At 54.3% G+C, this 26,695-nt stretch overlaps 5 protein-coding genes and 1 pseudogene across 6 annotated transcripts, besides 1 other annotated feature; 4 read left to right on the forward strand and 2 right to left on the reverse strand.

The window, feature by feature from the left end:
- Positions 1-1,761: 1,761 nt before the first annotated feature.
- Positions 1,762-2,636, forward strand: NCS57_00618900 (1-(5-phosphoribosyl)-5-[(5-phosphoribosylamino)methylideneamino] imidazole-4-carboxamide isomerase; the record flags this gene model as incomplete). Its single annotated transcript, XM_053056084.1, has 3 exons — positions 1,762-2,061; positions 2,112-2,301; positions 2,347-2,636. 3 exons carry the CDS (start codon positions 1,762-1,764, stop codon positions 2,634-2,636), a joined length of 780 nt encoding a protein of 259 aa, XP_052915039.1.
- A 1,406-nt stretch (positions 2,637-4,042) lies between these two features.
- Positions 4,043-8,633, forward strand: NCS57_00619000 (annotated as a pseudogene). The gene is made up of 5 exons: positions 4,043-4,099; positions 4,154-4,303; positions 4,358-7,340; positions 7,389-8,122; positions 8,175-8,633.
- Positions 4,043-8,633: a sequence feature.
- Positions 8,634-9,552: 919 nt separating this feature from the next.
- On the forward strand, positions 9,553-11,801 carry NCS57_00619100 (Coronin; the record flags this gene model as incomplete). Its single annotated transcript, XM_053056085.1, has 8 exons — positions 9,553-9,586; positions 9,665-9,753; positions 9,842-9,984; positions 10,043-10,189; positions 10,254-10,675; positions 10,723-10,759; positions 10,807-10,921; positions 10,971-11,801. 8 exons carry the CDS (start codon positions 9,553-9,555, stop codon positions 11,799-11,801), a joined length of 1,818 nt encoding a protein of 605 aa, XP_052915040.1.
- Positions 11,802-20,843: 9,042 nt separating this feature from the next.
- On the forward strand, positions 20,844-23,169 carry NCS57_00619200 (Transcription factor steA; the record flags this gene model as incomplete). The annotated part of the gene is made up of 5 exons (XM_053056086.1): positions 20,844-20,961; positions 21,017-21,116; positions 21,170-22,675; positions 22,726-22,809; positions 22,866-23,169. The coding sequence occupies 5 exons, from the start codon at positions 20,844-20,846 to the stop codon at positions 23,167-23,169; spliced, it is 2,112 nt and encodes a 703-aa protein (XP_052915041.1).
- Positions 23,170-23,664: 495 nt separating this feature from the next.
- NCS57_00619300 (uncharacterized protein) lies at positions 23,665-24,668 on the reverse strand (the record flags this gene model as incomplete). Its single annotated transcript, XM_053056087.1, has 3 exons — positions 23,665-24,201; positions 24,257-24,345; positions 24,395-24,668. 3 exons carry the CDS (start codon positions 24,666-24,668, stop codon positions 23,665-23,667), a joined length of 900 nt encoding a protein of 299 aa, XP_052915042.1.
- A 323-nt stretch (positions 24,669-24,991) lies between these two features.
- NCS57_00619400 (SWR1-complex protein 5) lies at positions 24,992-25,999 on the reverse strand (the record flags this gene model as incomplete). The annotated part of the gene is made up of 2 exons (XM_053056088.1): positions 24,992-25,640; positions 25,692-25,999. The coding sequence occupies 2 exons, from the start codon at positions 25,997-25,999 to the stop codon at positions 24,992-24,994; spliced, it is 957 nt and encodes a 318-aa protein (XP_052915043.1).
- Between the last annotated feature and the right edge of the window lie 696 nt (positions 26,000-26,695).

The raw sequence follows: 26,695 nt of genomic DNA on the forward strand, positions 1-26,695 counted from the left end.
GCTGTTGAACCTCGATATTTAGTTCCACTGATCGAAACCAATCGGTGCGCCTTACCCTTCTCCATAGACCGGGGGATCAGAGTCCAAGGGGGTCAGAGATGCCCGTGTTTATCTTATGAAAGGCTACAGTCTAAGTATAGATATAGACTTAAATAGATTGTTGTGGCGTTCACCGCTGCATATATTGCAATCAACTTAATGAGCAACCTTAGTCCTTTCGTACCAACCCACCTCTCGAAATACAGTCTCCCATTCGTTTTCTCGAGAATGTCCAAAATCCCGCGTCCTCTACAAGATTGGATATTTTCTCCAACTGAGATTCACAGGTGCGGAGGGGCAATATGGCCATTTCGTGGAGATGTCACAATTTACTTCAAAAAGCTCTCCTGGGAGGTCAAGCATCTACGATGTCGCGGACTAAGTTCCAGAGTCGCAATTTCCGTCAAAAGAGAAAGCTCCGTGAAGGAGGCTTCAAATGACATGTATGACATCCTTCTCGTTGCGCATAACGAGGTTTCGGTACGGGGCGGCGGCAAAGCTTGTTTTATACGCTGGCATGTCCCTTATTTGAAAGAGATGCATTTTGACGGAAATTGCGACTCTGGACGTAAATGATCACATCCCACTTGAATCTCTAAACTGTTTTTTGAAACCACTTCTTCTCTTTATTTCTCTAGGTAGTAAAATGCATAAAAAGATATGCCCAAGCTATCTGGGTAGGTAGGACAGACCCAGATTGGCTGCAAGGCCAAGAGGAAATCAAGATCTCCCACCCTCACTTGGATGATGGAACTTTTATGACCTAAATAACTTGCCAGAGCACCACTCTTGTCTGCCGTTGTGCAACAGGAGCAATGCCTGCGCTCACGATCCATCATGAGATCCATGCATGGTGGGGTTTCGCTCGGGTCTGGCGCAGGGCTAGGCTCAATTCAAGTTCCATCCATCTTTTCATCAATTGAATTGCGTATGTTTAAAATCGAATCGTGAGACTATTTTCCAGTTTGAATTGAACTGATTGAATTGAATTGATGGAGGCTCGGGGGGTCACGTGCCCTTACATCATACCCGGTTTGGCTACAGTGACTCAGCTGGGTTTGTATCATGTGATCAGTCACGTGGTCATACTCGGCCGCTCGACCATCACAAAACACCAAGAAGGCACGATTGACGAGGCGTCACCAAATTTATCTCTCAGATTGCAATAATTCAATCAATTCGCCTGTAGACAATTGAATTATTGAATTGAAAATATCCCGACTTGAATTGGATTGATTTGAATCGACCTGGTTGCGATTGAATTGAGCGCAGCCTTGGTCTTGCGATATCGGCCAACTTGACATTTTGCCATTCACCATAATGGTTGGCACATGATGAGAGAAGGATATGGATTGAAACGTGTTTCCAGTATCGGGACTCATAGCATTCATTCTCGCTTTAGGAAAGCAATTCACTTTTCATGACTGCGGAGATGGAGTCTAGCTTGCAGGGCTCATTACAGCCATTTCAGTCTAGTTTGGAGACCTCCCTCTCACTCAAAGAAACGAACATAAGCAACACGCATTTAATTGCTTCTATTACAGTATTCACATGAATTTTTCAAGTCCTGCAAGACAGAGTGAGAGCCATTTAAGCTCATTGACATCATGGACATGTAGTACAATGATCTGAAAACGCCAATACCCCACCTTATCTGCAACTTTTTGCTGAGCAGATTGTTACTTGACTCACCCCAAGTTGTAGACGCCTTCAAGCTTCAACATGACACGCTTCCGTCCTTGTATCGACCTCCACGCCGGTCAGGTCAAGCAGATTGTCGGTGGAACTCTCGATAGTTCTTCGTCGGCCCTGCAGACAAACTTCGTCTCGCAACACCCTCCGGCTCACTTTGCCCAGCTGTACCGGGACAATGGGCTCTCAGGAGCCCACGTCATCATGCTAGGCCCAGGCAACGAAGGCCCAGCAAAGGAGGCCCTTCAAGCTTGGCCGGGTGGTCTTCAAGTTGGAGGCGGTATCAACGACAAGAATGCAAAGGAGTGGATGGATGCAGGCGCGGAAAAGGTATGCCATCAGACCGATTCGCACGGGAGGAACAGATGCTCACCCGACAGGTCATCATCACGTCCTATCTGTTTCCGGAGGGCCGCTTTAGTCAGGCAAGACTGGATGCGGTTTTGGAGGCGCTCGGCGGTGACAAGAACAAGCTAGTCATTGACCTGAGCTGCCGTCGTCGCGGCGTGGATTCTTGGTTTGTGGCCATGAACAAATGGCAGACAATCACCGACATGGAAGTCAATCAAGGTATGTCTAGATACATGTCTCAAAACATTGGCTCACCAGAGACAGAATCCATCAAGGCTCTGGAACCCTACTGCGCCGAGTTTCTGATCCACGCCGCCGACAACGAGGGTCTCCAGAAGGGAATCGACGAGAAGCTTGTGGAGCGGCTCGCCCAGTGGTGCACGATTCCGGTGACCTATGCCGGCGGTGGTCGACACCTTGAAGACCTAGAGGCCGTGAAGCAGCTCAGCAACGGCAAGGTGGATCTCACAATCGGGAGCGCATTGGACTGCTTTGGGGGGTCAGGGGTCAAGTTTGACGATTGCGTCGAGTGGAACAAGAGGCAAGGGAATTAAGGGAAAACAGCAAATCATTTATAGACGACCTTGACGATTGTCATTCACAAAGCCTCCACAGCAGGGCGTTGAAAGGTCTCGGGCGCGAGGCCGACAATGCGACCAGCTTGTGACGGCCGCATAAATACGACAATAAAAGTGCCAGCGAGCCAATGCAGGGTCGTTGCAACCTCCAATCTCGAGCCAGAGAATTTGTATAAAATGTTCATGCGAAACCACATCAGAGTCTGGCGTCCAGTCACGAGGATGCTCTAGCTGCAGCAACACTGCTGATAGACGAGCCCGCCACAGAAACCCGCTTAAACGTGGTAGGACCGAGTTTTGCAATCCAGCGTGCGAGAGAAACAAACATTGATCGAAAGAAGCGAGGTGTGTAGGGTGTGACGGTGTGGATATTGTTTGTCTGGGCCACACCCATGCCGGCAAAGAAGAGTCTAGTGCCGAGATGACCTCAACTGGCGCTCGGGAAGATCGAGATGCAAGACATGGCAAAGGCATCGTCTAAGACTAGCGGAGCAATCCATTGAGGAGTGGGGGATCTCGAGGTTGCTCAAGTTCCGGCAAGCTGGGCGAAAGATGGAGTGTATGTGTGTGATGTGAATGTGGGCACGAGATCAGGTCCAGTCCCATCAACATCAGACTCGCTCCCAACAAGACCCGGTATAACGCAGTAAGCTTTCTGCATCTCCATGGGTGACTCAAAAGTAAACGTCATGATGAGGAAGCTTAATTGGGCAACAACAACAAGTGTAAACACTGCGTAGCTGCCCATGACCAAGGATCATGCCAGAATGGCCAACCAATAGGCCTGCCAGCGCGGCGGCTGGATGCGTTGCTGCCATGGCGACTACGGGGCCAGTGTAGCGCGCAGCCCAGTACCGCTGCGACGCTGGCTTTGGCGGAGGGCAGCTCTCTGCAGCGCCTGGAGGGGAGCCGCTGCAGCAGGGGCGGGGTAGGCCTTTTAGCATCCCGGCGCATTGTAACAGAAAGATTAGCGTCTCCAACGTCCGACTCTAGCTCGCCTCTTGCATCTGTTGCCCCAGCGACGCCTTCCGCACACAGCCCATGTTTGTTTTCTTGCCGTCCAATCAGCGCACTCTCCTGCCTGGCTCGACACCACTTCCCTTAAACACATCAACTCGCCATAGCACTCTCCCACCTGCGCATTTCTTGACAGCAACATATCGCTGATATTCAGTTGTGTCTAGTCGGTCGTCGAGCCTTTGAGAGAGCCGTCGTCTGTTGACCTTCAAGGGCGTGTTTCCTTCTTCAACGAACCGACCCTGTGTCGCCTTACTTACCTTGCCTTCGTTCTCCCACCTGGGCAGCTTCACGCCGAGTCGCGACATTCCCACCATCTACATTTCTTTGTTTGTATTCCTCTCCGCATACCAATGCGTTGATAGTCCGCCACCAACACGACAAGACCATCAACCAACTGGTTTAGCATGGCCACTGAACAGGTATGTTGGCCCGCGCCACTCTCCCTTCTTTGTCTCTGACCAAAACATGCACAGGTGCATCCTTTGCGCATCACCAAGAACACCCAAAACACATCTCCCTCCAAGATGCCGAGCGGGATACCTCGCCCGCTGTCGGAGCTCTCGCCGACCGAGATGCGGCGAAACTCCCCCAGCTGGCACAAGCCGTCCAACGGCTCCCCCAAGGTACGTTGTAAACATGGCTTTGCATTGTTTACATCTTGCTCACACGTGGCACAGAAGTCAGGAAACCCCGATTCTTCACCATTCCAGTCATCGCCGCTTGAGTCTGTGTCGTCCCCACGACTGTTTTGGCAGAACCGCAACTCCGAAAACTTCTATGGACGAGGAGGCTCCCCATCTCCAAACCGCCGCTCCTCGATCGAGCGTCTCCAGAGAGCTTCTCGAGTCAGGAACAGCAATATTCTGGCTCTTGAGCAGAAGCAGGAATATGATCCTACTCGGATTCCTCAGATTGAAAGACCCCTCGCTAAGGTCCAAGGGAACGCTTTCGGATCGACTGGCTCATTCCGAGCTTCCGCAAACGAACGCCCATCTATCGCCCACAACCGAAGCGAAAGCAAGACGAGCATTCCCACCATGAGCCCAACCAAATCTTCCATCCCTCAGTCTCTTGGGTCACCGAACCGCCCCCTTACCCCGAGTCGAGACCAAGTATCGCCCACAAAGTCGTCTCTCTCACATCGATACAAGAGCAGCTTCGACATGGAGACGGGCACCTGGTCTGCGGACTCACCTGGCGACGACCATGAGCTGCCTCCGGGACGTTCGCTGCATCGTCATGCGAAGAGCGTGACTTTTGACGCTGCACCTCCCCAGATCAACGAATACGAGATGGCGACCCCTGACCTTTCATCCATTGGTACCAACTCTCGGGAAGGAAGTTATGAGTCTGACGATGACGATGATGACGACGTGCTCTACGACCCTGGGCACGTTGATCTTGAGGGTGACAGCTTCGATGCGTCGCTCGAGGACACGGATAAGACTCCTGTTGTCGGCCCTGATGACTGGAGAGGAGAGAGCCCACTGGTGCACCGCGATGGACCTCGCGAATATGATGGCAGCCCCATGCCTGAAAACGCACCTTCTGTTGCATCCGCTGGCCGCCCAGCACACATCCGCACTGATTCTTGCACCTCGAGCGGAGAGCATCGGCCACTACCACCTCTCCCTGGATTCATTAGCCACTCGCGCAACAACTCTGCCCCTTCCTCTCCCGCGTCTCCTGGACTCTCAGCGACCGCAGAGAGGATGCTTGGCTCGCATAGAAATCTGCCCTCTCCCCCTCCTGCCTCTGCCACCAGCAAGTCCGACATCCACAATATCGGCAACACCAGAATGTCTCTGGAGGAGCGACTTCGACTTATGATGTTGTCTGATGACAATGACGGCAAGAGCGCCGCGGTGCAACAGCGCGAGCGACGCCTTCGTAGGGCTCATGGCCGTGAGCGACTGAGCAGCCCAATTTCTGAGCCTGAATCAACCAAGAGCATGACTGAGACCCTTGAGGGCGATGATGCTGACGCTGTTGGCGACATCTCTGCCCTGGAGGACTACCAGCTCCCTCCTCGCATCTCTCGTGATTCTATCATGCGCAAGGTCAACAATGGAAACAAGACTCCGGATCAGGACAAGGACTACATCTTCTCGTCTCCTCCTGGTTCACGAAGCCCCAGCAGGAGTCCTGAGCGACAGATTCCTCTGGATCCTGATGTGCCCATCCCATCGACCGAGGACTCTATGGACGATCTCTCGGATGAGGAAGGGGGCAGTGTCATCATTACCCGACTTCCTGAGAATGAGATTGACTTCTATGAGGACTCCGACTTGGACTTTGACGAGGACGAGGAGCTCGAGGAGGACATGCTCCACGCACATGCGGACACTGACAGCGAGAGCCACTACTCTGAGTCTGAACCGGCGCAGCCAACTCCAACTGCCGAGGCTGCTGAGAAGGTTGTTGAGAAGGTGACCGAGAAGGTTGTCGTTGAGGAGGTTCGAGATGAGGTCACAACTCCTCGTGCCACCACTCCTACTCTGCCGCGCGGTTTGGATGAATCTCTACCAGACTTTAGCTCGGATGGCAAAGATGCTTCATTCTCGCGAGACTTTGAGTCATACATGCTCCCTGAGCCCGAGCCAGAACCTCAAAAGCAGGAAGAACCTGCTAAGGAGGAGAAGAAGGCCGAGCCAGAGGCTCCCAAGATGGCCGATGCCCATGCTTTCCTGCAAAGACCATTCACGCCTGAGCCACTTTCGAAGCCAGAGTATGATGGCACTGGATGGGGTGAGCCCGAGGATGAGTACGAGGATGGTCCCAGCACCCCGGAGTCGGTCATCCATCATCCCGTTCCCGCCGATGTATCTGAGGATGAGGAGCCCCAGGTGAAGATCTCGCCTGCTATTCCTGAGCGTTCCGCTACCATCAAGGCAACGGGTGGCTCAAAGCTCAAGACCCGGCTCTCAAATACACCTTCCGACATTGCTTCGATGCGAGAAGCGCGCCGACAAGTCAGCATGGAGGTGCCCGACGTGCCACCGATCCCGGACAAGCATAGCAAGCGACTGTCCAAGGATATGAACAGCGGGCTCTTGGTCACCGGCGACGAGTTTATCGAACGACACCCCAGTTTCAAGAACCGCAGCTTGACGTTGGATCTTGACCTGGGACTCAGCCTCGACAAAGACTTTGAGAGAGTCATTGAGGCACAAAAGGTTGCTTTTAACGATTCCTATGTTCAACAATCCCTTCTCGACAATAACAGCCCCAGCAGACAAGCGTCTGCTACCACCAATCAACCTCAAACTCAAGAACTGAATGCTAACGTGACTTCTCGTCGTCAGCGCGGCTACCTCATGCGACAAAACACGAAGCTTGTCACCGCCAGTGACAAGGACACGGACGAGCCTCGAGGCGCCCGATCGGCCGGTAACTCACCTGTTAAGCAGGATCGCCCTATGTCGTGCATCGTCGAGCCCTGGAACAGCAAGCCGCGCCCCAGGAGTGTGCGGAAGCGCGTGGGTGGTAGTATCGGCCCCGCTCCCCCACTGCCCGGACAGGAGAGCAATGCGACAGCAGTTACCCAGGCTCCCGAGGAAGATTTTGGCCTCGAGATGGCGACGCCAGACAGCGGAGAGAGGGGTCGTCTCTTCGTCAAGGTTATGGGTGTCAAGGACCTTGATCTTCCCCTTCCAAAGAGTAAGTTGCAACCCTTGAGCATTGAAAGACCATATCTAAGAGAAGCAGATGAACGTACCTGGTTCAGCCTCACTCTGGACAACGGTGTGCACTGCGTGACGACCGCATGGCTTGAGTTGGCGCGTAACGCACCCATCGGCCAGGAGTTTGAGCTTGTTGTTCCCAACGACCTTGAGTTCCAGCTGACTCTCAACGTCAAGCTTGAGAAGCCAGTTGAGCGTGCTCGACCACCACCTCCTGCAGCCAGGGTGCACAAGCACAAGACGTCAACCTTCAGCAGAGTGTTTGCGTCACCCAAGAAGCGCAAGGAGCTTGAGCTCCGTCAGCGAGAGGAAGAAGAGCGCGCTCTGCAAATGCAGAGAGAGGCACAAGTCAAGCAGCAGCGCACTGGTCCTCCCACAGCGTATGAGCTTTTGTCGCCTCTGGCTGCGGAGGACGGCAGCTTCGCTAGGGCATATGTCTGCCTCCGAGAGCACGAGAACCGATGCTTTGGCCGACCTTACATGGCTGAGGTTGCCTGCTTCAACGAGTGGGCTACAGAGGAGGCTGGATTCGCATCCAGCGTCAAGAGCAAGCGCGGCAACACAGCGGTTGTGCGTCGCGCCCCTTACAAGGTTGGCAAGCTTGAACTCCAGCTTCTGTTTGTCCCCCGACCCAAGAACGCGACGGATGAGGATATGCCCAAGAGCATGAACTCGTGCATCCGAGAACTCAAGGCGGCAGAGGAGAGAATGTCCCGCAACTGGGAGGGCCATCTGAGCCAGCAAGGTGGCGACTGCCCTGTAAGTTATATGTCCTGAATCCTTGTGACATTCAAAGCTAACATGAATCCAGTACTGGCGCCGTCGATATTTCAAGCTTGTTGGCACCAAGCTCACTGCTTACCATGAGGCGACCCGACAGCCTCGAGCAACCATCAACCTGGCTAATGCCAAGCGGTTGATCGATGACCGTCGAGCGTTGACGGAGAAGGAGACAACGGGCAGAGGCGGCCGACGACGCCGCTCAGCCTTTGCGGAAGATGAAGAGGGCTACATGTTTGTTGAGGAGGGATTCCGTATTCGATTCAACAATGGTGAGCTCATCGACTTTTACGCAGACACCGCCGAAGACAAGGAAGGCTGGATGAAGGTGCTCGCGGACGTTGTCGGCCGCGACAGTCCCGAAGATGACGCCTCTGGCCCACGGGCAAGATCCAGGTGGTGCCAGCTGGTTCTTCGACGAGAAGAGCAGCTGCGCCGACGAGCATCGGGTCGCCGAGTGAACTCACGACCTAAGAGCATGTTCCTCTAAGACAATGATGCCCTGATATCGAGCGGTTACGACATGGACGAGCATGAGAAAAGGTGCTGAGCGCCAAATGAAAGACGACAAGACAAGCCTGAGCCAGGAGTTCAGGACCCACAGCAGACATGCCAGACAGACCTCTCTGCTCTTCTTCGCTTCTTCTGGATGGTATACAAGGTTAGGGGATTGATTGATTGCAGCATTGTTTGTGGTATTAATTTGATGAAGTATGCACAGTCCGAGTTAGTTTGGAGTCAGGCGAGCTGTGTTTGACCTTGGATGAGGATGGAAAGGGGGAGCATGGAGCCGTTTATGCACTTACAGGCGTCGGCAGGGATCAGGTTTCTTTTTTATTGTGTTTTACTGGTTCGTTGTTTTTTTGGGAGACACCCGGCGACTGCGCGTCTAGGAATTTCTGTTTGTAACATGAGGATTATAATGAATGTCTTAGAACGAAGAAGAAGAATGAGCAAAAGTGTTTGTGTCTACCAACAGTTGATGATGGAGGTTGGGGTGAGCACGTGACTCGAGAACAAGATGCCCCTTGGCACATTCCTCATGCGAGCAATCCATGGGTCAAGAGTGGCTCGATCCGCTTTGGGCTTGGAGTGGGGAGCTCGCCGAGGCGCAGCGTGATTTACAGTGGCTCAACCCTGGAATACGACACCTACTACGTAGTACCCAAGCCTGTAGCTTAGGTACCCGGACCCTCTGTGCTGCACAGGCATACCCACCTACCTACTACGTACGTACACACTGGAGCTGAACTGAGCTGCCATCCATCTTACATACAACCTACAACCAACCTACGGCATCTTTTGCCCAAGTTGAAGCTCCCGCTCCCTCGTGAAACGACGCCGACTCTCGCTGCGCTTGCGTTCCCATCTCATCACCTACTCGACCGACCCCTCCTCCGTCTTCCATCATGGCTGGCCGTTTTGTGCGGGCTTCCAAGTACCGTACGTGCCGTGAATCTAGGCGCAAACTCGCATAGGTTGCGTTGCGCCAAACATCCGCATGCTGACGCCGCTCGCCAGGACACGTCTTTGGCAAGTCGACGAGAAAGGAATTCTGCTACGACAACATCCACATCAGCCGCAATGCTTGGGACACAAACTTGGTCAAGGTGCGTCTTTGCGCGCGCCCGTGAAGCGCTGCTGCCATCCATCCATGGTTCCACCGGCTGATATAGGGGTGGTTGGGAATCACTATAGGTCAACCCCGAGTATCTCTCAGTCAATTGGGATGCATCTGGCGGCGGCGCATTCGCCGTCGTCCCCCTGAGCGAGCGAGGAAAGGTGCCCGACCAGATCCCGCTGTTTCGCGGACATACCGCTTCTGTTCTCGACACGGATTGGTATGCTTTTTCTCCCCCTGAGCTCGACCCCCGGACGAAGATGCTGACGTAGTCCGAGGAACCCTTTCAACGACAACATCATCGCCTCTGCGTCGGAAGATGGCAAGGTCTTTATCTGGGAGGTCCCTCAGGGCTTTACTCTTCACACTGACGCCGAGGATATCGTCGACGTTGCGCCCGTGAGCAAGCTGGCTGGTCACTCGAGGTTCGTCCCTCCCACTCCCCAACAACCCCCCGCGCAGGCACGAGATGCTAACACCCACCTCCAGAAAGGTCGGACAGGTCCTCTTCAACCCCTCGGCCGAGAACATCCTGGCGTCGGCGTCGGGCGACTTCACCGTCAAGATCTGGGACGTGGGCACGGGCCAGTCTCCCCTGGTGCTCCGGCACAACGACATCGTCCAGAGCCTGTCATGGAACGCCAGCGGCAGCATGCTCGTCACCACCTCGCGCGATAAGAAGATCCGGGTGTGGGATGTCCGACAGGAGAAGCCCGTCCACGAGGCCCCCGGCCACGGTGGCGCAAAGAACAGTCGCGCTGTCTGGATGGGCGAGCACAACCGCTTCGCCACCACCGGCTTCTCGAGGATGAGCGAACGTCAAATAGCCCTGTGGGAGCCGGGCAGGACTGAGCCCATCGGCGGCTTCACCATGCTGGACTCCATCTCTGGTGTCTGCATGCCTTTCTGGGGTATGTTTGTCGACATTGTGGATGCGCCAGCTTCTAACATCTGACAGATGATGGTTCAAACTGCCTGTACCTTGCTGGCAAGGGGTGAGTACTGTTTATATACTCTCTGGGTACGCTCCTAACAAACTTAGTGACGGCAACATTCGATACTTTGAGTATGAGAACGACAAGTTCGAGTTCCTCAGCGAGTACAAGTCTGGCGACCCTCAGCGCGGCATTGCCTTTATGCCCCGACGAGGCATCAACGTAGGTTTCTCCTTCATAACTACACTCTCACACTTCTCACTCTCAATAGGTGCACGACAACGAGGTCATGAGAGCTTACAAGACGGTCAACGACTCTTACATTGAGCCCATCTCCTTCACTGTGCCTCGACGCGCCGAGACCTTCCAAGCCGACATCTTCCCTCCTGCCACTGGCATCCATCCTGCTGCCAGCGCCAAGGAGTGGTTCGACGGCAAGACCGGCATCCCTAACAAGATTGACCTCGAGAGCATCTATGAGGGTGGTGCCCCCAAGGAGATTGCCTCCGACTACAAGCCCCCTGCTGCCGCTCCCGCTCCCGTGGCTGAGAAGCCCGCACCCAAGAAGGAGGAGCCTAAGAAGGAGGAGCCCAAGCCTGCTCCCGTTGTCCGATCTCCTCCCCCTACCATGAACGAGCAGAAGGGGTCCATCTCCGCCATGGCCTCCAAGTACCAAGACAACGAGGAGGAAGAGGACGACGAGGACGAGACCTCGAGCTTCGAGGAAGTCTCGCGCCCTGCTCAACGTCATGCCGCCCCCGTGGCCAAGTTCGTCCCTCCCGCTCAGGCTCCCGCTACCACCACTCCCGCTGCCGCCGCGAAGCCAGCCTCCCCGATCAAGTCCCCCGTCTCCTCGGCCCCGGCCTCCCGCACCGCGTCATCCTCTGCTGCTCCTGCACCCAGCAGCGGCGGCGACAGCTCGCTCGCCGAGATCAAGTCGCTCCTCGAGGGCCAGACCAAGCTCATCAGCGCCCAGAGCCAGCAGATCGGTCTCCTAGCCGCCGAGGTCGAGGCGCTCAAGCGCAAGGTCAGCTCGGGCTCTCAGGACCAGAGTGAGCGCATCCGCCAGCTTGAGCTCGAGCTCGAGGAGGCCAGGTCCTGAGCTCGGAAACTGCCAATTTTTCTGCCGACTTGTTGAACGGCTTGGAGATTTATGATGTTGGGTGGATTGTTGTAGCGAATATATGTATATAGGGTGTTCAAAAGGCTGCGTTTTGATGTCCCCATTGGAGTATTCCCGCCCTCTTCGTGATTGTTTCGGCTCTTCATGTGTGATTTCATGATATACCCTTGAATCATTGTTACCCGGTTTGATCTGGCAAACTGTCGGTAGACTTGACGACGTGAGCATTTGAATCAATCATGTTCGTATATGCGCAAGTTTGAACTCTCAGACTCAAGACAATTTGTGGTCGCTTTGTCCACAGCTTCACGGGTGAGATCGTTCTTATATCTATCATCCGACATACGGGGCGATGGGAGTCGAGAATTGCTTCGCTTCCCCGCGAAGCTTGTCGCACAATGTCTCAACCCGCACCGCGACGGTTTGACAACTACCGACGCTAATCCTCATTGTTTCTTTTCATGACAGCCGAGTATCACCTTTGCAGGCAGTGCGCCTCCGAGTTGTAAAGACATAACTCGGTACCAAGGCCACGGGGCAGGAGACGGGTACCGTTGGCTCTTGTGACGTTTGGATGTGAATGGATCTTTTGAGTCAAGTTTGTTTGTGGCTGGTTTCAACTACTTTCTCTTCGGTACACAGTTTCTTCATTTTAAACGCGCCACTACCCAACAAGTTCATTTTGAGTTGTGGTTGGTTTTGACTATTGACGTGATGGAGGGTTGTTGGTTCCCCTTCCATGTGTTGCCAACTAACAAGGTTAATTCCAACGTCAGTCTGATTTATCTACATAGCACAACAAACTCAAATAATAAAGTCCCAGGTCACCATAAACTAGAAAACAGTGTTCATAGAGCTACAACGAGATAGGTAAAAGGCCATTTCATCACTAAAATAACCAAAATTCATCGTGTCGAGTCAGGTGTGAATATCTCATTTCGCTACCCTACACCACCAACTACAACAACAGCCGTACAAGATGTCGTCGACATCTGTCGCCATTATTCCAACATGATAGAGATCCATCTTGATCCAGCATGACTACCCCCTCATGTTCCATCCAGTGTAACAGTAGCCGCGCTCTGGCACGCTCATGTCCCATCATGCGCTCCACCGTCGTGACTCTCACCGTCAACAGCCTGCCATCCAGCGGCCGACCATACACTACTGCAGGAACCTTTGCCGATAGATACGACCTTGCGAGTAAAGTTATTACCGGTGAGTTATGCTAAAATGTCTATCTCTGTCTGTTACACCACGGCTACGCGCCTGGCCCTTGCCATGGGCCTCTCCCACTCGGAGAATTCTCTCTATGTGGGCAAGCCCTATGAAACACGCCCCGTCAACCTCTCAGCGAAGCACACACTGTGAACGTAGATCAACCCTCGAGAGCTGAATCACGAATACCCACATTCATCGAGTAGACAAGCTCGCTGGCCTTCGAGTCCATCCCACCCCCGCCCCCCTCTCTTGACACTCCTCCAAGTGGCGACCCAGTCCAGCAACGAGGCGATGTGTGACGGACCTGCCGCCATCGGGCAGGCAGCCAGTCGGGGCAAGCAGGGTTGTGGGTTTACCGCTGGCAAGTCTTATGCCACGGCGCCGGGGATGCTTGTTTGAGGAAGCTCTGCAAGTTGACCTGTTTCACAATAAGGGGGTCTCAATGGAACGTGCGGTCCAGGCTCGGATCCGTCCTTGGATCGAGAAGGACTCCCGGACGCTTGACAATGCAGTTGCGGTGGGGGTGGTCGAGCTAGATCACGATAGAGTGGCGCTGAAAAACAAGATGGCGAAGGCGTGCCGAGAAGGGTCCTGGTCAACGGTCACGATGCCCTCTTGTCGCCCCTCCGACGACGCACCTGTCCCGGAGACCGGCATCTAGACCTGGAACTGCTAGATCTCGGCACGGAGACAGGTGGCGATCAAACACCAGAGTCATAGCATCGTGTTTGAGATATCTCGTTCGCTTGAGCGAGGTTGCACCCAGATATCAAAAGACTCCATTTTGGGAGAACAGGCTCCTGAAAAGGGCGCTCGGGGACAGGAATAGCCAAGCCGGCGGAGCTATCCAGACCTTGCTGGCCTCACTAGCTCAACGTCAAGGGAGCATCTGCAAGTCGAGAGCGCCCCGTCACTCGCCACTAGGCTCAACTGCGTGAGGAGGAGACCCTCACAACCCACAATCAGGGCTCACCTGGCCGCCGAGGCACGAGTCAAGAGAAGGGAAGGGGAGAACTGGAAGGCACCGTGCCTTGCTGCGCCATCGACGGGTCGTATCTGCAAGGTCGAGCGGAATGTCAACCGGATCGTAACCCCCTGATACCCCAGAAACAAACCTGGAGGCGAGAGGTTTGATAGCCGGTTGAGTAAAGTGCTTGCTTCAAGATCTTCTGGAAGAACCTGTGGCTGGGTCTTGGACGTTTCAGCTCCTGGGAGCTGGGAGCAGGGGGTTATCTCGCGGTTTCGGCCTCTGCATGACATGAATGGGACAGGCCCCGAGCAAGATGTGATTATCTGTCGGACCGGCTGTAACCGACTTCAGTGCTGGATATCAGGAGAGGACAACAGCTGAATGTGTTGGCCCGAGAGATTCCGACAAGAGGGAGAGTTGTGACGAAAACTCTAGCAAAAACTGACGAGTTCACCAGCCACTCCCTCGCAGGAAAAGAAACTTCTTTCCCTTTGGTGAGTACCTGCAGTAGTGGCAGAGCGTAACGGTAGTGGTGGTAACGACGGCCAAGGACAATGCCGTTGTTTCGATCTCGGGCTCGTGCTTGGCCTGTTTCAGGTTGTTAGTCTGTTCTACCGTTGAGATAATCCAGCCAAGATCCGGCGCTAGATGGGCAAAAAACCTCGGGCTGGGGCAGCAGCAGCAGCAACTGCAAGAAACCTAGAACTGACCTCGGCCAGAGCGCCGGGTTGTCACAGTTCCGTAGCGGTTCATCCCCAGCCTCACGGGACCCAGTCTAGCAAGCAATGGACATGCTAGCGAGCTGTCTCTGGCTCCTCCCGCAGCGAGTCAAGCGCCAGCCCGGTATAAGCTCGAGCTCGGTCTGGAGTAGATGGGTGATATTCGGGCCCTTTCTGGAGCCCCCTGACCAAAGTCGCCAGTTAGCGCTGCGTGTGTGTGAGAGGGGTGTAGTTGATATCCATCTCTCATCAACATGATCACTCTCTCACTCAATCCATGACGATGTGATTCCGCGGTGAGCAAAGCAAGGCAAGGCAAAGCAACCCTGGTGAGAAGCGATCCACCGCCGGAAACACAGCCCGATCGGCGACCGCTTACACCTTGGTCATGGCTGTCGTGACGGGATGCTATTTCTGGCTCAGGTTGATTTGATGATGGGATGGGATGGGATGGGATGGCAAGAGGTTGGAGAGTGAGCGAGAGCCAAGGTGAGAAGGCATGAAGATGAGAGTTGGTGTGGGAACCTGAGGCAACCAATCAGCAGCCCGAGACACGGCTCAAACTGGGCCACTTTTGCGGGCCTAGGAGGGGCCCCTCGCTACAGAAACGCTGCGTATCGCCGACAGGGAAGCTCTTCAGGAATGTGATTGGATGTCTCAAGATGCTCAACCTAAATTTGGGCACACACCAGCTTCTGAAACGCCAGCGTTGAAGCGTTGTGGCGGCCCGTTGACAAGGTTCTTTTCTTTCTCTCTGGAGCAGATGGGGAATAGGAATTCAGGCAGAGAGGACGAGGATGAGGGCGAGGCCCAGTTGCTGTCACCGCTGGAGGTGGCATTGGTGGGCTAGACGCCAGCCAGATCTGAGCTGTGTCAGATGAGACAAGACCAGAGATGCCGATCCAAAAGTTCAACGGCGTGGGCCGGACTTGAACCCAGGCTAGGGCTTCGACCAACGTTGGAACCGAGTCGTGCGTGTCTCCAGCAGCGACTCTCTCTGTCTAGGCAGCTTGACAGATGCAGTGACAAACCCTCACAGAGACACACAAACCCACCCGGCCCGCAACGGCGCGAATCATGCCTCTCTCACGTGCGAGTCGAGTCGTCGGGTCGCTTCCATCTTCCCAAGTGCAATTTTAAAATTGCTCAGGGGCAATGCAGATGGTGTCGCAGCCGATGCTACCATGCCCTGACCACATGCAAACCCATCCCGTTTGTCTCTGGCTCCCTTTTGCCGCCGACCAGGAAATCTGGTTCCTGGATCGTGAGCTTCTTTTGGCGGATGTGATATTGTGAGAAGTTCGAGTCAACGAGGCTGGCCAAGAAGCGGGGGAGTGAAAGGATGTGGTCAGCAAACTGCACACTGCAGGATATCGACTCTCGCCATTCACTCATTCATTGTCCCACCACATTGCTGCAGGCCCCAGAGGAAAAAAAAGGTTCCAATAACCAGCATGTGATGACGCCAACGGCTGTCTCCCTTGGATGCCGGCAGGCCGTTATTGGCTTTTCTCCCACCGTGTGCCATGCTCTCATCTGCAACTTGATCGAGTGTGCTGTGATCTCCCATTGTCTTGCAACCAACGCCACAGTATTACGGATATGTTTTGTCAAATCCTTCTCGTGTATCTGGCTGGCATGGATTGGATTTGAGTGGCTTGCTCACAGAGTCAGAGTCATCCATGACTTGTCGTCGTCTTTCCAGCAGAGGGAGGGAAATCCACGTCTGGACATTTCCCAACCCTTGACCGGCTGGTGTGCATCCAAGGTACTGGTCCACAAAACCATCACCTCCCATCCAATCGATGCCATGCCTAGGAAGCCTGCGATGCGTGATTCGACATCATGTCGACAGAGCCGAGCAGCCCAACCACTCACTGGGCTGGCAGAACCCAGGATATCCAGTGAATTGCTGCTGGGTGCTGGGAACCGGGAGCCTGAAAGGGTGTGAGGGTTTCAGAAGCCCAGCATTGTTAGCGCACCAGCGTCGAAACGAGCACGAGGTTTCTGATGCAGTCCTGCGGGCGCGTTTCATCTTGATGAGGGACCCCTTCCCCCGTGTCGACACAGCCTCCCGCAGGGATGCGTGTGCCAGTCATCCTGTTTCTGTCGGCCTTTTGATGGAGGAATCTTCAAAGCCCATCCCTGTCCTGCAGCGAAGCACCTTCAACAACTGGCTCACCCGCCACATCAGCCATCATGGGGACCAAATCAAAAGTCGGCATCGAGACGTGTCCTTCTGTTGCTGGCCCAAGGTAATTTCAAAGGCTGGGCTGTCATCGTCAACGCGTCCGTAGAATAGACAGAGAGATAGTACGTACGGCACGGCACACACGGTGGAAACTACGCTCCGAGGGATCGCCAAACACCGTGGGGGATTGTTTGTCAAGCCTGGGTTGCCCTGGTCTCTCATCCATGGGTGCATCTCCCCGCTGGTCGGCTTTAGAATGCGTTTACCACCTTCTAGCCCGGCTAGTGGCTTGTCCATGGCCTGATTACCTCCATGATGCCCCATGTCGACTTACGTCGGGCATCCGAGTTGGGAAGTCCCTTTACCGACTGAGTCGCGACTCTCTGGGACATGATCTGAAGAGCCGTTTATCTGGCAATGTCTGGAAGAAACGTGGGAGCAGAGTCACTTCCAAGACACCCACACCTGGCTGGCCGTTGCTCGATTTTCTCCACATGGATTCTTGTATAACCCAGCTAGCGCAGCCGAACAAGAGTCAATGCTTCGTCGTTCGCACAAGCCTTTGTGAATAAACCCTTTATGTCGTGCATATGCAGTCGCAATGGCTGACTGATTCATCTCTGAGCATGTCAGACTTGAACCAGATGCTTCATCAGTTAGTTATGCTCGTGCCGCAGGGAGAACAGACCCTCCTCCATCTCCGCCTGGACCTCACCTCAACCGAGAGATAATTTGAGCTTGTGCTAGGTAATCAAACACCCGCATACATGGTCTGCGAGATCCAGAGACATTGCTTATCCCCCTTTTCTCGACCGACGCGACTTCTCTCAAGGGGCAGCTTAACCCGACTTCTATTGCTTGCGTTGTCACCATACTAATACGGACTGCTCATGTTGTAATAAGACAAGAGCAACATCCGTAGTGGAGTTGCCCAGCGACGGTAGAGACACCGTAACGTTGGGGGAGGCCACGCGAGGTCCGGTAGCCCCCAGCTCTTAGCTGTAACCTTGATCTTCAACCCGCATTTCGCGGCATGTTGTTGATTCCGAGCCTGACCAGCTGGAAATGCGTCAAGATTGCGAGCTCGTGGTCCGGTAAAAGCCACCTTGTCTTGTTGGTATCTGTGGGAAACTTTGACCTCTTTGATCTGATGAGAGAAGACGGCGTCCAGGATTGGCCGACGACGCTAACAAGTCCGATGGCTTCGTTCTTGCAGACTAGCATTGGTTTGCCAATCTCGTATACTCCACTCCCCCAGTCTTAATCTTTGGCACGGTCGATGCGAGAAGTGGCCGGTTGAGAAGCCGATGTATTGACAAGTGGGTATGTTTCCTTGAGCCAGCTTGAGCACTCACGGCGGGTTGCGCGGTGTTCAGAAGAGGAGTTGTGTTGTTCGATGCTGGGCAATATGGGATCTCTTCCCGTCGATTAGATGGCCATGCGCCGCCTACCTTATTTTGCACACACTGCCCTTTACCAGCTCCTACTGGCCCCGGCGTTTGGACAATATGCAGCGGCCTGGAGATTGGCCTAGATTGGCCCTGAGAATCTTGGAGCTAGGCTTCAGAGTGGTCTCTGGATCCAATTATTGGGCTGAGACAGGCGGCACGATGCGGCCAGCCCATGAACCACTTCTGGTTCAGGTTTCAGACAACAAGCTTTGTCATTTTGGAATCTGCTCTGTCAGTCCTCATCCCCCCGACTGTCTCCATCGTTGTAATGACTGAGAGACATCGATCAACAGCAAAGAAAATGGCAGCCCCAAGTTGCTAGACAGCAGATGCAACTCTGGATTTGTTTCCGCCATCCTTGCCGACCCCGTCGGCCCCAAACCCATTCAGTCAGTCTCGTCCGACACAAAAGGGAGTGTGGGTTGTTGAAGCAGGGGTGTGGCACCAGCTTTCTCAATGTCGTACCTGGTAATAAGGGGAGCCAATGACGAACCCCCTGGTTTGGTGTTGTTGACATCCACCTCGATTGATCCATCTTGTGCCGCCGGGGAAGTCTTGTTTCTGTGCTATCCTGGTTTGTGTGCTCGGTCATCAGCGAAGAAGCCACCCAAGATTTGCCTCGACGCCTTCCGCCTACCGACATACCGGCGATATTAAACACTCGGGTGCCTCCACCGGCCCACGCGCCCCAGCGCCGATTCCCAAGCCCAGGTCGTGGTCTCCGGGCATGGGAATTTGTGCAGAGGCACTACTGGAGGCACAAAAAGGATGACATTAGAGCCAGACGCGTTGGGGCACGAGCCTCTTGTCGACGGCCCCAAAGAAACAACAAGCTCATGGCGTCGTACTGTATGGCGCCGGCACTGTACCTAGCTCGCTGGTGTTTTGTTGTTGTCGGCCATGCCATGCCATGGGCATTACCCTCCCTGGCCAAAAGCAAGGCGGCCCAGTTTTTGCATGACCAGGGGCTCTATCATTTGGACAAAGAGGAGATCAATGCTAGCGGTATAAGTGCGGACGAGAGGGAGGGACTGAATTAATGACATGGGAGGGAGGGCTATAGCAAGCAGCTCTCGATGGAAATCTAGTGGTGGGTGGAGAGGCGCGGCATGGCATGGCAGCAAGCAAGCGCGATGATCCAAGTTGGCGGGCGCGGCCTGGCCTCCATGGTGGAGGTGGAGGAGAACAAAAGAGGACTGTCCGAGTTCGCACTGTGCTTTGTTATGCCCCGGACAGACGATACGCCCCAGCCAGGTATCCCTCATTGGCACGATGGGGACTGCTCTGGCTCAGGCCCGCCGCTCCCGCTGCTGACGACCAAGCCCTCCTCCACCTGGCAAACTGAGCGGTACTTGCGGTACCTCCCCCTCCACCCTCCATCCCACCTCACTCCCCTAAAAAGCACCGTGCGTGGTATGTGGCTGCTCATCTGTTCCCGCCCTCGCTCGCAACCTCCGTCGTTCGCCCTTTGGCGCGTGCTCGAGGTGGTAGTAATCCAATCCATCCATCCAGCCCAGTCCAGCCTACCCAATCCCAACCCACCCGGGCAGGTGCGCCTGGGCTTGCACTAAAGGTACCTTGCCTTATCCTCTCGCTCCCACTCCCACTCCCAGTCCAGTCTCCCTCTCGCCCTCTATTACCTGCTCCCGTCCGCGCGCGACGCTCCCACCACCAACAACTCATTAAACCCCCGTGTATCCTCGCCCGCCCGTTCGGATTTCCTCTCTGAAATCTCTTCTCTCTGTCGTTTTGTTTTCTCTTCATTTTTTCTCTCCCTTCCTCCCCCCCCTCGCTCCACATCCTCCGCGGCCCCATTCCGGAGTCGCCCTCAGACTTATTGTTTCTCTTCCCTTTCAACAGAAGCCTCCTTCCCCCCCTCGACGCTCCAGGTTCATCTTCAACGCGACTCCTCGCCGTCAGCCGTCCTTCGTTTCTCTTACACCATCACGAGGTCGCTGCTCGCTTTGATGAACATTGCTCCTCGGCTCTGTTGATCCTTTTTATTCATTTCTTGTTTCTCCTGTTCGCTTACAGCTTTAATCCGGCTTCGATCCCTCGTTTCGCGCGAAACAACGGCTTCGATCCCCCACCATCGCCCAAACGCCTTGACGGTTGCTCCCTCGACGCCTCCCAGCTTCGTTCGCTAGACGTAGTAGCTGGGTCTTGAATCGCATTGCGCAGCGGTTCCATTATTCCGGGCTGGTCTCGAATTTTGGTCAAGACGCATCATCTCAATCATCTTTATTTCCACTCGGATCTAGGCTGCGCCAGACCATCTCCTTCCACAATCGCCCATCAATCGACACACTCATCTCACCATATCTTGCTTGTCGACAACAGCTTCTCAACTTGCGATCCAATTGAACTGCACCGAATCGCTTCGACAGCCTTCCCGGGCCTTTGAGCGCCAACAACACGACTGGCCGCCCGGTCACGTCATCCCAGACATCTCTTCCAAGACAGCACAGGATGTATTCACAACATTCAGCCATGGCTCCTCAGAAGCCTGAGACGTTCATGTTGAGTACTGAGGCTCAGCAAGCTCTGCCTCATGATGCTCAGGTCGCGCTGCAGCAGGTTGACAACCGTGAGTCTGGCTACTACTAAATTGCCTCAGTCACACGAGCTGACTCTGTACTCAGTGAAATACTTCCTCATCTCCGCTCCCGTCGATTGGCAGCCCGACCAGTACATTCGCCGATTTCTTTTGCCAACAGGCGAATATGTGTCCTGTGTTCTCTGGTAGGTGGCTGAGAATCCGGGCGCTTCGGTCGGGTGACTAACTGTGCGCGCAGGAACAACCTGTTTCACATCTCCGGCACCGACATTGTGCGATGCTTGTCTTTTCGATTCCAGGCTTTTGGCCGCCCCGTGAAGAATTCCAAGAAGTTCGAGGAAGGCATCTTTTCTGACCTCCGAAACCTCAAGTCAGGAACCGATGCCTCTCTGGAAGAGCCCAAGAGCGCCTTCCTTGACTTCCTCTACAAGAACAACTGCATCCGAACCCAAAAGAAGCAAAAGGTCTTCTACTGGTACAGCGTGCCACATGATCGCCTCTTCCTTGACGCGCTGGAGCGCGACTTGAAGCGCGAGAAGATGGGTCAGGAAGCCACCACTGTCGCCGTCAGCGAGCCCGCACTCTCGTTCCAATACGACTCGTCTCAGTCGCTCTATGAGCAGCTGACCAAGGCCCAGCAAGCGAACTCATCTTCCTTCAGCGCCCAACAAGCTTCTTTTTCTCAGGCTCAGTCCACGTCCCCAGTGATGAGGACGATGGACTCGATGCCTCCCCCGACAATGATGCCCCAATCCATGCCCCCTTTGGCGGAGGGGATGGACGCAATGGTACCATATGGGACGATGGCGGTCGCCAATCCGATGACCCAGCCCATCCCCGTCAAGAGGGAACCTGATTTCACCCGTGTCCAGTACAACCAAAACGGTGTCCCCATCTCGCAAGGTCACCAGCGACACGCTTCCATGCCCGCTTATGGCCTTGAGTACTCGCCAGCCCCTTCCTTTGTCTCCTCTCAATACGAAGACTACAGCAACCGAGGGATCTCCTTCGAGCCCATCACGCCTCCCCAGCAGGCGCTGGGCATCTCCGCTGAGCCTGCGTACATCGCCAACGAGGAGACCGGCTTGTACTCTGCCATCCCTGACCACATGGCCGGCATGGGTGGCCTCAACGGTATGGTCCAGCTGCCTCCTTCAAACCTGGCTGGACCTCAGTTCTCCCGTCCCTATGGTACAAACAACGTCTACTCTGTGATCGAAGGTTCGCCGACATATAAGCAGAGAAGACGGCGTTCATCCATCCCCCCAACTATGTCGGCAATTCCTACCCCGGCTGCTTCGGCCCCAGCAGCCACCCACACACACAGACCCTCTGAGCTTCGCCGGTCTGTTTCCGCCTCCGTTGGACCCGTCGCCGAGGGCGATGAGTCGGCGGACAACTCCCCCCCTGGTCTTTCCTACAGTGCCTCAGCAGTCTCGGTCAACAGCCAGCACCACAGGGACATGTCCCGACACGGCACCCCCCTGTCCACTGTTGAAGGCAGCCCCGTGGCTAACCCCATGGGAATGCACCAGCAAGAGTTCCCCCAGCTGGCCAGTGAGGAGCTTCCCAGCGAAGGCTCTATGAGTGAGCAGCGAAGATCTGTCCCCGCCCCTAGCGGTGGTGTTGTCCGTCGCGCTCGTTCCGCCACCGTCATGGAGGTCGGACCCTACCCTCAGAAGTCTCACTCCTGCCCCATCCCCACATGCGGCCGTCTCTTCAAGCGCCTAGAGCATCTTAAGCGGTAGGCATTGCTGTCCTGTATTATCGAAGCCATTCTAATTAATAAACTAGACATGTGCGCACTCACACTCAGGAGAGGCCCTATATCTGCCCTCACTGCAGCAAGGCATTCTCTCGATCGGACAACCTGGCACAGTATGTTCCCTTGCTCTTAGATCCCACTTGGCTACCCAGACTAACACCCCCTTTAGACATAAGCGCACTCACGGTCGGGAAGACGGCACCGAAGGTCCTCTCAACCTTTCTGGTGAGGAGGATGAGGACTTCTCTGGCGAGGACCACCTCGGTTCACTGGAGGAGGCTTCGCCACACTCTGATAGTGCCTACGTTACCGGCTCTCTCAACGCTGTTGCCAACCGCTCGACCCCACCATCGAGCAACACAGCTGCACCCACAACCATGGCACCCACACAACCGTTCAACAGCCTTGAAACTCTTAGCATGCCCATGACCATCAGCCAGCCGGCAGCTATCAATGCTAGCGGTATGATGTAACGGTTGACTGACGTACGAATTTGTCATTTCATTTGCACCTGGGTTATGACTACAAGGGACTTATGGCTTTACTCATGGGTCGAATTTGCAATGGGTATTCTTTCGTCCTACGCTGGACTTTCCTTTGTCTTTACATTTCATTTATTCTCATTTTATTTTCGGTTCAAAGCGCTCATCCGGAGGTTAAAAGATGAGAACCTGATAGATTTACGCTCGGATGGCCTGAGGGAAAAGCTCCTGTCTGAGGGCATTGAGCGATATGAAGGAGAACAGTGTTGCATTGAGACGGGATGTGAAGAGGACGCAACCTGTATATATATGGTTGCCATCCTTTCTTGAGAGAGACAAAATGTCTCGACATCAGACTTGAGAACATGTGTTCTTGACCAGACATGGTCGAATGTACAGCACATTAGAGAGAGAACTATGTTTGTGCAATTTGACTCTATAATCCTGCGCCTGAAGCCTGTGATGTTAAGATGACCCGGCCCTTGTCTACCTTCTTCCCCTTCTGCCAAATGCATCTCTGCTCCCTTCAATACCCCTGATGTCTCTGTCACTGAGTCGCAACTCGGCTCCCTTGAGCCTACCCACACCAGGACGGTCCACACCAAAGTCCCTTTTCCTCTCCCGGCGCCCTTTCTTGCCTGTCTCACGCTCGAGGATGACTCCGTTCTCTTTGGCTTCTCTCCTGCGCTTTGCCTCACGTGCACCCGCCGCTGCAACGATACCTTTGCGCATGTTCATGGGCATTTTCTCCTGCTTGTGGATGGAAATCTTGGAACCCAGGGCCTGGATGCGCAGATCGGTCGCCTTGTTGCGGGTGCGACCGGCGTCGAAGGCCTTGGCCGCAACAGCATGTCCTGCACCATTGATGGCCGGGGCGAGGAGATGAGATTCAGCGAGGAGTCGGCGGAGTTCGAGATCTTGGGCTAGGAGAGAGGGGGCATCTTCGGGGAGTGTAGATGAGGAGGCTGCGGGCGCTGTCGACGGTTCGGCTTTGCGAGAAGTTTGGTCTGGGGGACGTGATGACTGGGTAGATGTGTTAGATGAGAGGACTGAATAGACAAGGAGGCTGAATAATTACCATAAATGCCTTTAGCTCTCGTTTTGACATTGTTGTCGGCTTGGGTGGTTGTGCGCCTGAGTGGTCTACGACCTCTATTGTTGGAACTTCTGCTTGATGTTAGCCATCTGTCGCCATGACTGCTTTTGCGAGACTCACCCTCTTCCTCTTCCTCCTCACTTTGTTCATCATCCGAGAGACCGCCCCATTCATCGCCGTCTTCGGATCCTTCCTCTTCGTCATCCTCCTCATCGCTATCTACGCTGGTTGCATCCTCATCGTCGTCGCGCTTCGTGGCTTTTGACTTGGACTCGACATCTGCGCCAGGGAGGGGAGCGAATTGTGCTTCGAAATGCCGGCGGAAAATGGCAGCGGCGTCTTCCTTGGAGATCGAGGGCTCGGAGCGAGCTTTGCGCTTGCCTAGAACGGCCATGCTGGGCAAGATCTGGTGGTTGTGGATTGGTGAAAGAAGAGGCTGGACGGTGTGACATGGAAATTTTTGGGTGGTGTTTCTCAGCCTTGCAAGGCTGCCCCACCATAGATACGATAACATCAAGACAGCCACTCCCAGGAGTTATACAGAGACCAAGTCAATTTGGCTTGATACATTCATATCCTAATTGCGTAAAGAAAGTCTATTATACATATGTGCTTTTCTCGGGAAGCTTAGACCTGAAGTTCAGCCATCCTTCCTTACTGTACATGACATGACCCATGGTATCATTATCCCCAACGCCAGTAATGCTGAACAAAAACTTAGGCTTTCCCAGCCAATCTTGCCCTTCTTGACTCCTCGTCTCTCCGAGCCTCGCTCTTGGCCAAAAAGTCTTCTCTGGCCATGTACGAGTCCTTCGACTTGCCCGCCAGCTCGAGCTCGTCCTTGATGCCCTCCTTGTCCACGTAGCCGGCCCAGTCCATGCGACTCTTTTCCACCACGTTGAGCTTCTTGGCCTGGGCTTCCTTGCCTGCCTTGATTCGTGCGGCCATGCCGAGGTTGAGATCTGCTCGCTGAGGTAGAATATCAATTCGGGGCTCGAAAGCTGATCGAAAGGCCTTTCTCGGGGCTTGCTTTGCTGAGCTATCCGTGGGCGCCTCGGGGTCTTGCGATGCGAGATACAGCTTGGCTTCGGCCGAGTCGCGCGGGACGAGCTTCTCCTCAGTGTGTACCCGACCGGCAAAGTTATATGTGCGCTTGATCCGTATCATGGTTGAAGGATCATCGGCGGCGGAAGAATCGGCTGTTGGTTGACCATCTTCGCCCTGTTTCTCTGCGTCTTTCGTGTCCGCATTCGAGCTATCGGCCTTGCTCTTAGCAGTAGAGGTTCCAGAAATCATCTGCGCCCAGAGGGCATCGACATCGACGGTGACGGGTTCGTTGTTCGTAGCATATTTGCGCTCTTCTTTCCTGTGCCAATGTTAGCAAATCCTGCCTTCTGACCTCTGAAAAGCACCTTACTCTGCCGCCCGCTGCCTTCGAGTCTTGATCAAGCCACCTTCTCCCCCTTCATCTTCGTCGCCGTGGGCCCCCTTCCCTTTTGTCCTTTTGCGTCGCTTCTCTCCTCTTTTTATGATGGCCTCGTCGCCCGAGTTATCATAGCCCGCCTCGTCGGCCTCTTGGGTATTTGCAGGTCGTTTTGGTCTGTCGTCACCGTCTTCGGAGCCAGAATGGTCGGAAGCCTGGTCGGGCGCGGCATCTGGGGCGAAGTCGGAGTCTTCGGAGGAAGCATATTGCTCGTCCTCGTCTAGAATTGGATCTGGTGGCATTTTGACGTGATGGTGAAGAAGAAACTGCCTAGAAGTTTCACTCGCGTCAAGAGTGACGGGTTCTCGGTGAACGCCCAGCTACGGAGCCGGCATCGGTGAGTGGCCAATCAGGGAGCTTTATTTCAACTCGAGACCGAGACAGATCAGTTAAAGTAATAGGGGATAAAATGGAGGAAACTGTGGTTTTTCATGGTTATATTGTGAGAATTATTAGTCAAATATCGCTGTAGATGATTATTGAGTTTCTGTCGAGCTTGTGTGGCTGGGGGTGATTCACGCGGGTTGCCGTATTCTGAACCTGCCCGGTGAATGACCAACTTCCACCCTCCGCCGCTACCCAACCAGGGATCTGAAACCTAACTTATGTCCCTCAAACGTTCCTAGCAGCAGTCGTCGAGAATCTTGAGGCATAAATAAAAACGAGAAAAGTGTTCCACATTGTCGATCAAGTTGAACTCGTGAGGCAAACCAAGGTCACGAAGCTTGGGAAATCCAAACCCCAGCTTAGCGTACAGACTTAGCCATGTAAGTTACGGTGTGCTCCAGGTCTAGCCGGAAGAATCCTCAGAGTGACACCATCTACGTGGCGTCGTGGCATGTCAATGGAAACCGGACCAAGAGAAGGGACTCCACCTGGCGGTCTGGTGAACAACTCAAGATTGCAAACATCACCAGAGATCAAAGGGAGGCCAGACT

Source organism: Fusarium keratoplasticum, chromosome 4 (assembly GCF_025433545.1).
Source record: "Fusarium keratoplasticum isolate Fu6.1 chromosome 4, whole genome shotgun sequence".
Taxonomy (NCBI): Eukaryota; Fungi; Ascomycota; class Sordariomycetes; order Hypocreales; family Nectriaceae; genus Fusarium; species Fusarium keratoplasticum.